Consider the following 12,435-nt stretch of genomic DNA (forward strand, 5'->3'; position numbering starts at 1 on the left):
TTATAATCACCAAAGATTTTTATGCTCATTAAAGTTTTCAGAGTATCAAGGACAATGGTAACAAAGTAATCTATTCTCACAATCTTTGGGAGTAACGTAGTAACTGAAAATTTCAAAAGGAAGATAATATTTTCTGACTTGAAGTTTCATTTACATTTTATAGATTAGTGATGGATTTCTTTATTAATGAGATTATAACTTGGAAATTGTGTAGGATGAAGTGCTGTTATCCCCTGCAAACATTTTTTTTTTTAAATTGCAAGAATCCCACTCTCTTAATTGTAACTCTCCTTCTGGAGTCCATTTTCAATTAACTGTGACATGCTATTACTGGACATATGATTTTTTTTTACCTTGCTGTTGTGTTATAATTGCATTAGCTACTTCAAAATAATTTTTTAAAAGATTTTGTGATCTAAATTATTGGCAGTATTAAAGAATATAGTTTTAAAAGCAAAACGAGTATACGGAATTTCACATATACTGATTCTTCTCCTTTACCTTATTTTTTAAAATAAATTTTAGAATTAAATCCTAAGAATACAAAAGGGCAGATAAGCAAATCTGAGTTACTATAATTTATTCTGAAGAATACTTAGTCCATTAGCTTTAATTCATGTGTAGTCTCAAGTAATGGCTAAGATTTGTCATGAGCTTCAGCTTTCCTGTGTTTGAATTTTAAAAAACTATTTCAACATATATGTGCATCAACTTGATAATAGAATGAATGTGCTTTTTGATGTGAAAGTATTTTCCAGTTGTACTTTACAATCAGAAAAGCAAGTAGACAGTATAGAACATGCAGTCTTCTGTGTTCAGCTGTTTCAGAACTGTTTTAATGGAAAAAATCGCTTTAAAGGTTTGGTTTTTTAAGAAAGATTTCTGTATTGAAGCAGTGTGCAACTGAGGTCCTCTAGTGTCACGGCTAAATATGGCATCAGCTTTTAAGATTTTATGAATTGTGTGTGTGCATGTCAGAGAAAGGGAAGAAGGATAAAAGAGGACTTTTATGTAAGATGTAAACTGGACTCATACAGCCAAATGAGCTTAGAAAACTAGGTTCTTATGTTTTATTAGTCAATCTCAAGAAAAGTTTTTCTTTGTTTTTTAAAAGGGAGACATTTGTATTCTTTCATACACACATATTTATCAGTGTTACTATGGCTGTTTTAAAGTTTGCGATCTTTTCCTTTCCATAGTTGGTTTCTTTTTTGTGGATGTTTATGAAAACTCCATTAATTTAAAATTGGTTTTGTTTCACACATTCTCTATTTGCCTAAGATTGACTGTTGTGTCTCTTTAATATGGGGGAACTATTTGATAAAGAGAAATACTTTAAAGAAGCATTCTTTATAAATAGTAATTTCTTTTGTTTCTTTTTTACATATTTCATGGAGAATATCAATTTATTTTAAAATATGGCTGATAACCAGGGATTATCTGACATTTGATGAAAAAGTCTGAGAGAAAGAAAGCCAAGGGAGGAAAACAAAAAAACTTACCTTAGAGGAAATGAAGATAACACCGCCCCCACCCCCGAATCAGCAGAATTCTAGTAACAATTCTCAGAGAGACTTAAAAGAATAATGTATCCATACCACAGAATAGGATCCATTGAAAACTAACAGCTACAGATCAGGACAAAGAATCTGGAAATTAAATAATAGAAGAGATAGGACTAAAGACTGTGCTCATAGGAAATAAAACAGAAAGTTGGTCTGGAGAATGGATCTAATTTTTACCTGCCCACTAAGAGTTCTAACTAAAAGATACAGTAGAGGGAGAAAACAAAGACCTAACAAATCAACTTTTCCTTGTTAATTCTTCTGCTAATAGAACATGTGAGTCTTCAGATTAAAGAGGCACACCTGTGGCTTCTTACATAAATGAACAAATGCCCACACTCTACACACACTGGACTAAAATTTTACAAGTCTAAGGATAAAGTGAAAAGAATCACAAACTTCCAAAGGGGAATAACAAGCTATCTACAACAAAATTATGTTGATACGGAACTTCTTACCAGTAATAAAGAACAGTTGAAGACAATGGAGAAATCTTTTTCAAGTTTAAAGATAAGAGTAAGACATTTTAAGACCTGTCATGCTTTGGGGCACCTGGGTGGCTCAGTGGGTTAAAGCCTCTGCCTTCGGCTCAGGTCATGATCCCAGAGTCCTGGGATCGAGCCCCGCATCAGGCTCTCTGCTCAGGAGGGAGCCTGCTTCCCTTCCTCTCTCTCTGCCTGCCTCTCTGCCTACTTGTGATCTCTGTCTGTCAAATAAATAAATAAAAATCTTAAAAAAAAGAAAGACCTGTCATGCTTTAAAATGTCCTACTCATGCCACACTTATGAAAAATTTTCTCATGGTTGTATTCTAGCTAAGTAAAAATATAAATACAAAATGAATAATAGGAGGTATAAAAATAATGGTAGCTGATGATAACCTTCATGAGTAGTTATAATCATAAAATTATAGTACATATTAAATCCTGATGACTGAGATGTTTTTGCTTGAGAACTAGGGGTTAAGTGGCTTAGATATATATTTTTTTCTTAGTTCTAGAGTGAATATTTACTAATCATAGTATGGCAATGTGACAGTCACTTCCCATCTGTCTCAGAGTGAAAGCCAGAGTCTTTACAATGGCCTAAATGGCCTACGTGATCTGGCTCCTTGTTATGTCTCTGACCTCATCTCCTAATACTTTACCCTTCGCTCATTCTATTGCATGCATAGTGGCTTCATTGAACTTTCTGAATTGCTGTGCAGTTTCCAGTTCAGGACTTACTGTGCCCTCTGCCTGAATCACATATTTCCCAGAGAGCTGCATGTCTTTTTTCAGTTCTTTTAGATTTCTGCACAAATATCACCTTTGTGAGGTCTTCCTTGACCACACTTTGTTTGTATTAGCATCCTGCTACCCCATATTCTTTCTTCCCTACTTTTTCTCCTTAGCACCTAATCACCATGTCATGTTATGTATTTACTTGTTTATTTGTTTAGCCGTCAAAAAAGAAATGTAGATTTTTTATTTCACTTATAAAATTTGATAATGTAAAAATAATACAGCTAAAAAAAATCAGGAGTTGGGAAAGGAAAATGAGAAAGTTGTAAAAGTATGTTAATTGTATCATCTTGCATAGTGAAGAAGATTTAATTATATTAACTAAAATTCTAACCACGAGAAGAATTGAAAACAGAAACTGCTAAGGGTCATTCTACTCTGGAAAATCAGAGTAGAATGAAAAGAGAGAGATTTTTGCTTTTCATGTCTTGTTTTTTCTTATGGTTTTAATTTAGAGGAGGGAGTCGTATTGCAAGTTTTTTTTTTAATTTTATTCAGCTTACTTTTTTTAACATCACATGTTTTGAGATATACTTTACATACTTTAAAATATAGCCTTTTTAGTGTACAGGTCAGTCAGTTTGATAAACTCAATAGTGTGATGATCATCAAAATCAAGATAACAATTCTGTCAGTTAAAATTTCCACATACTCCTTTGTAGTCAACCTGTCCTACCAAGCAAGCCCATGATAATCAGTAACCTATTACTCCATTCTTTTACTTTTAACTTACATTTTTTATTTAATGTGGGTTGCTTATAGTCTGAATGTAGTTGAGTCTCAATTCCTATCCAATCTCACAATTCTTAGCTTTGTATTGGTGAGTTTAAATGTTTCCATTTGCATTTAATATAGTTATTGATACATCCTAATTAAAATCTATTATTTTCTAATTGTTCCATTTGTTCTCTGTTCTTTTTTTCCTTTTATTATGCCAGCTTTGGGATTGTCTATTTTTTTAATAATTCCATTTTATCTCTACTGTTGGCTTATGTATATCTTTTTTTAAAATAACTTTTAGTGACTTCCTATAGATATTAATTTAATTTTTAAAAGTCTAATTCAAAATGGCAAAAAAAATGGGTAGAAAATTCTATACCAAAATGTTAATATTGATAGTTTGGGAGATTGGGTTTGAATTAGTCTTTCCTATTTTTCTGTATCTCATTCCTGATTTCCCACAGAATGGTGCTGGATTAAAAAAAGAAAAATGGAAAGAGATGGAGAGGCAAAGAGAGAGAGAAACTGGGGTGGAAGATGGCTTAGAAAGAATTGAAGAGAAATGTATGCTAAATCATGAATTGCTGGAGGTTGCTTTGTGGATTGATATGTAAATAACCTCATGTATATCTACCATAAAATATATTTTAGCTCTTTTTCAGGGACTTAGGCATTTTGTCTTGAGCAGTAGTGGTGGTTTTCCTTGACTTAGTTCTGCCATATATCTGAAACTTTTCTGATAATTTGGTAAAGCCAAACCTGCAGAAGGTTAATCGCACACCACCAAAATTCAACTCCCTCCCTGGAAAAAACAAATACTGCTATTAGAGTAGCCTCATGAAACTGTAGGATCTTGCCAGATCAATTCCAATGTAATCAGAAAATCCAAAATATGTATATAGTGGATATTTTATAAATTGGATGGATTGTATTTTCTCTGAATAGAGGAAGAATAATAAAAATATAACTGAATTTTAATGACCTCATTTCATTCTTTAAAACAGATTCTGTTTCTGCTTTGTAATTGATCTGTTGATCTGTGACTTTTTGTTTTCTTCATAGCTATTCAACGGTTTTGTGCGTTGCATTTGAGGTACTTCAAGGTCTGCAATATATGAACAAACATGGTATAGTACACCGAGCACTGTCTCCTCATAATATTCTTTTGGACCGAAAGGTAATTGTCAAATAATACATTAAATATTTGTTGTTTGTGGTTGGAAGCTGCTGAAATCAGACCCACTCAGAGCGACTATAGAATACAAATATATTTTAATAATATTCATAATGAAATGGCTCTATGAAAGTGATATCTTTGTAGTAGTTAGAAAAAAAACCTTATCTTTAAATTATATAAATCCATGTGTTTTTCACATGCATTATTCTTTTTTTCTCAAGATTCATTTTCTAACTTCATTTTTGGTTTTTCCTTTCATTTGCTTTCTGAAAAATAGGTATGGTATCTTCCCAGTCCATTCCTCCTCTAAATTTGCTTTCATTTTAAGAAAGCTTCTCTATTTACATAGAGTATTTTTGTCATACCATAGCTGCATTGTATTTTCTTCTCTGTATCTTTCTTCTTCCCTATTTTTTTCTTTTTTATTTTATTCTCCATTTATCTTCTTTATTTACCAGCTGTTCATACCTAGCTTCTTTTCTTATTGGAATGCCACTTCCCAACCTGGAAATCTTGTGGGTGATTAATAAGAAGCAGGTCAACCCTCATAAGAAAATTATGGGTAGCAAGATAGTATGTTTTCAGGAATAATCATACATTCATTTTTCCGTAAGCATATAAAGTAGTCTTGAGAGAATTTTTTCTGGGGAATTTTATTTTGTATTAGTAGGATTATTCTTTTCCTCTGATTCCCAGACTTTTACCAAATTACCCTATGATATTAAAAATCATAAAAGCTACACTAGTACTCCTTAATCGCATTTTTATAGCAGTAGAGTATCTAACCAATCTGATTGTTTTAATATATAAATGTTTTATAGTTCTGGGAAGTAAAGTTCTTGAGAAAAAGAAAACAAATCTTAAAATCAATTTAACTTTTTTTAAAGTGTTAAGTATCAAAAAGGAGGAAAACTTACGAGACTTACAAAATTTATATTTGCTTTTTATTAAGAACCGCACTTTTGTGATAATTATAACTTTCTCAAACAATATAAAAATTAGAAATCTAGCAGATTCAGTAATATTTTGATTTGTGAACTGATCTTTTGAAGTTGAGAACCCCCATGTCAGGGTTACATTATAACATTATGAATAGACTTGCAAGTCCTTGAAAAAAACCCCCAATGTTTATAGCAGCAATGGCCACGGTCGCCAAACTGTGGAAAGAACCAAGATGCCCTTCAACGGACGAATGGATAAGGAAGATGTGGTCCATATACACTATGGAGTATTATGCCTCCATCAGAAAGGCTGAATACCCAACTTTTGTAGCAACATGGACGGGACTGGAAGAGATTATGCAGAGTGAAATAAGTCAAGCAGAGAGAGTCAATTATCATATGGTTTCACTTATTTGTGGAGCCTAACAAATAGCATGGAGGACAAGGGGAGTTAGAGAGGAGAAGGGAGTTGGGGGAAATTGGAAGGGGAGGTGAACCATGAGAGACTATGGACTCTGAAAAACAATCTGAGGGGTTTGAAGCGGCGGGGTTGGGGGGAGGTTGGGGGAACCAGGTGGTGGGTATTAGAGAGGGCATGGATTGCATGGAGCACTGGGTGTGGTGCAAAAACAATGAATACTGTTATGCTGAAAATAAATTAAAAAAATAAAAAGAAAAAAGAAAAAAAAAAGAAGTGGGTTTGGGAGGGAAAGCTGAAAGGAAATAAGTCTTGGAAAATAATGGAAATGTTTAACCACAATCCCACATTCTTGTTCCTCTGTTCACCTACTAGTTAATTCATCCTGATAAATGTTTATTTATTACTTATGCAGAATAGACTCTATTGCAGAAGTAAAGATTAATAAAGGGAACAGAACAGACAAAAAAAAATTATTTTATTAATTTACCAAAAAATGTTCGAAGCAGAGATTCAAGACAAATGAGAACATTTCTGCTTTTCTGGTTTCGTCAAAATACCTGGAAAATATTGGGACGCCTGGGTGGCTCAGTGGGTTAAGCCTCTGCTTTCGGCTCAGGTCATGGTCTCAGGGTCCTGGGATCAAGCCCTGCATTGGGCTTTCTGCTCGGCAGGGAGCCAGCTTCCCCTGCGCTCTGCCTGCTTGTGATCTCTCTCTCTGTTAAATAAATAAATAAAATCGTAAAAAAAACAAACCTGGAAAATATAAACAAAAAATTTTAAGCGTTTGTTTTTTTTTGAGATCTATATATAAGTAATATATGTATGTGTATATACATACATACACATATGCATATACTTATACATATATTTGTAATGAGTGTAAAGCAGGTTTCAGACATTGGCGAATACTTTTTAAATAAAATTATGATAAACTAAAATTATGGCAAATTAATTTTTTTTCTTAATATACCTGGCTGGTGATTTCCTTACTTATGAAATGTATAATGATACTTTTTCCTACTACTAATATTAAAACATTTAATAGTGATTTTTATTATTATTGTAGGGACATGTTAAATTGGCTAAATTTGGACTTTATCACATGACAGCTCATGGTGATGATGTTGATTTCCCAATTGGGTAAGAATGTGTTTTCTTTTTTTCTGAGTTGTGTCGTAAACTTTGTAATAGTTGATAAAATATATATTTCATTATTAGTGATAATTACTTTCTCCACAAAACTAGCTTTTCTTTATTAGCATATTTTAATTTTCCATATACTCTTAAAAAGTAGACGGTGAGTTTTTCCAGTGCCCAGAAGATATCTAATGTTGATATTTCATTGAATTGGAAGAGAGGCTAACAGATTATCAACCTTCTTCACTTTATAATGCTTACTGATTAATTTCATTTTATCCAGAATTGGGTAAATTTAAGGAAAGAAGGCTGATCAGATTCCTACAGGGATAATGCGTGTTCCTTAAAAGGCTGAGAAAAAGCATTCTTATAATGTTTTCTACAAATTTGTTGTTCCATAAGATATAATCGTATATTAAGACTCAGGTTAAGTCATTGTAGGTATAAGAGGTATTGGGGTAGAGTCTACACCTGAAAGTCCATGTTTAAGTTTGGGGAAGTTTTTTGTTTGTTTGTTTTTTGCTTTTTATTTTTATTTGCATTTATTCTGTGTAAATTTACTCCCGGGCCATAAGTTTTTGTTTCTTCAGTTTCTTCTGGGATATCTTTTTCTTCTGTGCAACCTCCTCTTCTGGTTTAGGAACAATCTGCTCTTTTTCAGTAAGGATCATCTCAATGTGGCAGGGAGAGCTCATGTATGGGTTAATCCGACCATGAGCCCTGTAAGTCCTATGCCACATCTTGGGGGCTTTGTTCACCTGAATGTGCTCAATGACCAGAGAATTGACATCTAAACCCTTAAGTTCAGCATTACTCTCTGCATTTTTAAGCATGTGCAGTAAAAATTCAGCACTCTTCTTGGGCCACCAATCTTGTGTCCAGCCCCACTGTTTGGCCTGGGCACACCTACCAACTCCACCATTGTAGCGACAGAATGGCACACTGCTTCTGCAAAGTGACGTCTTTCAGATACTTGGTGGCTTTTCTGATATGCATACCCTTGATGGCCTGGGCAGTTTCACGTGTGTTCTTAAAGTGAACATGGAGATTTGAACCTCTTGACTTGCATGATTTCGTAGGGTTTTCCAGGTTAAGCGAATAGCGAACCATTTTCAGAGGTCACCCCAGGCTGCTGAGAGGAAGAGGAAGACCAGTGGCTCCTGGGAGAATTCCAAGTTTGGGGAGGTTTATTTGATCACTTCTGCTATGAAATTCTAGTTTATGTTGGCCTCTAAAAAGGAAAGTTTATTTTATCCTTTTATTAATCAGATGCTTTTGATACAGATTTTTTTGTTACATTTATTGTATGATTTCTTTTTAGACATTTTAATAATTTAATTCTTTTTTTTTTGCATATTTAATTTTGGCAATATTTTCAGTACATAGAAGTTTCAAAATAGTACAGGAATCCCTGTATAGCCTTAACTCAGATTCCCCAAATGTCAACATTTCATTACATTTGCTTTATTTATTTTTTTCTTACACATACAGGTATATGTGTATATTAATATTTTTTTAATCATTTAAGAATAATTAGTGTATCTGATGACCTTTTACCCTTAATGCTTCAGTTTGTATTTCCTAAAGTAAGGAATTTTCTTACATAACCACAAAACAAATATCAAAAAAGGAAATTAAAATTAATGTAATATTGTTATCTAATCTAGAGACCTTACTCATATTGTTCAATTGCTTTGTGATTTTTTTAATAGTACCTATTTGTGTTTTGCTCTTTGGGCTCTCTAAAATTAGTTCTGTCACTGCATTAGCAAAAATTGTGCTTTGAAGTCATGGAATGTATTTCTGCAGGAACATTGTTTAATTAGATGTTTTTAAAAAGGGACTCATTTATAAATTACCCTTTTATCTTTATGATTAGATTATAGATTTCTTACCAAAAATTTTTATTAGGCCATCGCTAATAATCTTAAAATAAATTGCTTATCATTCCTTCCTTTAATTATTAAGACAATATTTATTGAACACCTTCTCTTCTGGATGCTTAAATGTGCAAAAATGGGTAAGATAGATTCCTATCCTCAAGAAGCTCATTGTGTAATGGAAAATTTTCTCTTTTGATTGCATATTTATTAAGGTACATAAATTAATAATCTTGCAGTTTCGCATACCAACACTTTGGTAATAGGAAAAAAAACATTGTTTAACAAGCATGAAAACAACAATTTATAAAAATAGCCTACATTTTATTTGTTTAAAAAAAAACCCTTTTGAGTATAATAAAAATAAGTTCACTATAAAGCTCCAGTGTCTTCTTTCATATGTGATAATTGCCTTTTGAAGTAACTTTTAGGGAGCAGTGGTCTCACAGGAAGTAAATGTGATTGCTAATGCTTCTTCATGTTGTCTAAATCAAGCTGTCTGAGAAAGAACTCCAAAAACATAATGCAAACAAAAATTGCTTTAATTTTTTTGCCTTTTACTTAAAGATGCTTTAGGTTTACTAGTGATGAATGGAAGAAAGGAAGTGATTTTTCATAAAGCACATCAAGTATTTTGAAGAACTACATTTGAATTTAAAATGCTTGGATAGAATTGGTCTTGTGTGCCATTTGGTCTGGGTTACTTTGAAGTCTTGGACCTAAAGGGTCTGACCAGAAAGTATCAAAGAGCAAAATGTGAAACATTAGCCAGGAAAAATAAAGTGATCAAACAGCTAAGGCATGAAAGAAAATATTTACACCAAAAAAAGCTTGCAGTTGATTCAAAAGACAAATATTAAGGAACAACAAAGTAAAATGTTAACATCTGTTTCAAAATATTGTAGAGTTAGAAATTGGACATTCGTTTCAGTTGGCCAGTAGCTTAATACCTTCTTAAAAGATCAAACAGATGATGAAAGCCTCACCAGTCATACAGCAAAGTTCTGGTAATTTTCTTTGAGTGTTAAAATGCTATGCTAAAGAGACATTTGTTGAAAAGAGATAATCTACATTTAAAAACAATCCTAGGGTTTATTATTTTTATTAGTTTAATTAATTCTTGATTAAAAGGGAAATAAGAATTTTTAGAGCAAAGCTCACCTCTATGCTTCTAGAGATCACAGTCAGAAATCTTAGATATAACTATTTACCTATAGTATTCCTTGGCCTTTCACAATCCACACCATTATTTTTGGATAAGATGTACTGGAAATCAGGATTAAAAATAAACAATTTGCCTTCTAGGTATATCAAGATGATGGTGATTAAAAATACAACATTGCATTTATATCATATTTTCCATTTTTATAAAAACAGTACTCACTAGTATTTGTAACAGTTTTGTGAGATAAACATTATTATTCCTGTTTTCAGATTAAGAAACCCTGATCACATATAGAATACGTGCTAGAATTGAAACTAGAATACAAATATTATAACATCAAGTCCATCCTTTTTCCACTAGGCTTTAGTTGTCTCCAGAGATGCCATTTAGAAGAGCAATATGATCACTTTTGGGTAAAATGACTCAATACAAATTTATATATGAGAGAAATGTATGAGCAAATTAAAAGTATATATTACTGTCATCATTATCATTGCATTAAAGTGTAAAGATATGTAAAAGCCTAACTTACCCATTGAATTTAAGCTATATTCTCTGACTTAATTGACATATTTTAAATGTAAGTATTAGCAATCATAGTGTGAGGAGGTGGCGACAGAAAAATTCAGGAAAAGAAATGAAAGTAATATTTGAATGCCTACGTTACATATATTACATAGATGTACCATATACTTAAATGAATATTGATTATAGTCATTATTGCCAGGTGTCATAGTAATCTAATGTCTGTGGGATTGAAAAATACAGATAATTATGCTTATGACTAAATTTGATGATAAATGAAGAAAGGATATGCACATATGCAATAAGTAAGGCAGAATTCCCCTCATTTTCATTTCTCTTCTAATGCTGTTTTTGTTTCTTTTGTTTCTAGGCTATAGGATTTAAATATGATAATTGTCAATGTGTCTGATACTTATGTACTGTTTGCTTAAGTTGTCTGTAAGGCCATCTTAATTGGCATTTTTGATAGGAAATGTTATTATTTTTAAAGGATTTTATTTATTCACTTGAGAGAGGGACAGAGTACATAAGCATGAAGGAGGGGCAGAGGGAGACGGAAAAGCAAGACTCCCCACTGAGCAGGAAGCCTGATGGGGACTCAATCCTAGGACCCCAGGATCATGATTATAGCCAAAGGCGTATGCTTAAGGGACTGCGCCACCCAGACACCCAGAAATACTATTTTTTAACAAAAATTTACTGAGTATATCTTATATTTAAATTTTATTGGTAGTTGTTGAGGGTTTATAAAAATGAATAAGATACACCAGTGCCCTCAAGTTTGTTTGTTTTAAAGAAGGGTGAATTTTTGTATACTAAATATAAGCATAAACAAAAACAAAACATAAAAATGTATAGTATTACATATTGTGTACAGACTTTTATGTCATATATAAAACAAGTAAAGTAAGTATCTTATAATCATTTGAAAACTACAAGAAAGATACAGATAAAATACCATGGGGATTCACTGGGAGGAGAAATAATTTCCATCTCAGCAGATCAACTTAAGGTTTTGTGGAATTAGTCATAAAATGAATTCATTAGAAAATTAAAGTTAGCAGTTTGACACATTTTTTAGAATATACTGTTTATAAAGGCTTTGTCTTTTTTATTAAATAAAATGGCTTACATTTATGAGTTTAGAAGACAGAAGACTTTAACAGTGTTTTAGTGTGATAGGAAAATATTTTATACAATAACACGATTTTCTTACCAATTCCTTTATATTTACCATTGAATTTCCTGCTAAAAATTTTACTGTACTTTATAAATACAAATTTTTATCTTTAGTAAAGTATACTGAAGTTAACTTATACCAAGTTTCTATAACATCTATCACCAGACTATAGTAAAGTACTGAGAGACAAAAAGAAATACATCTGTAATAAAAACATTTATTAGGGGCGCCTGGGTGGCTCAGTGAGTTAAAGCCTCTGCCTTCAGCTCAGGTCATGATCCAAGGGTTCTGGGATCGATCCCCACATCGGGCTCTCTGCTCAGCAGGGAGCCTGCTTCCCTCTCTCTCTCTCTCTCTCTGCCTGCCTCTCTGCCTACTTGTGATTTCTGTCAAATAAATAAATAAAATCTTAAAAAAAAGACATTTATTAGTTAGCCTAATC

General features: G+C 32.5%; 1 protein-coding gene and 1 pseudogene across 2 annotated transcripts in view; one reads left to right on the forward strand and one right to left on the reverse strand.

Annotated features, from left to right (window-relative positions):
- TBCK (TBC1 domain containing kinase) overlaps window positions 1-12,435 on the forward strand; it is a 207,843-nt gene that overhangs the window by 44,967 nt on the left and 150,441 nt on the right. For both annotated transcript variants that reach the window (XM_032860374.1, XM_032860366.1), the window contains exons 4-5: window positions 4,630-4,744; window positions 7,173-7,246. In XM_032860374.1, coding sequence (XP_032716265.1) covers window positions 4,630-4,744; window positions 7,173-7,246 — 189 coding nt within the window. The remainder of the gene's footprint in view (window positions 1-4,629; window positions 4,745-7,172; window positions 7,247-12,435) is intronic.
- Window positions 7,780-8,404, reverse strand: LOC116869323 (annotated as a pseudogene).

The sequence above is a fragment of the Lontra canadensis genome, unplaced genomic scaffold, assembly GCF_010015895.1.
Source record: "Lontra canadensis isolate GAN:19392208 unplaced genomic scaffold, GSC_riverotter_1.0 scaffold1, whole genome shotgun sequence".
In the NCBI taxonomy this organism is placed as follows: Eukaryota; Metazoa; Chordata; class Mammalia; order Carnivora; family Mustelidae; genus Lontra; species Lontra canadensis.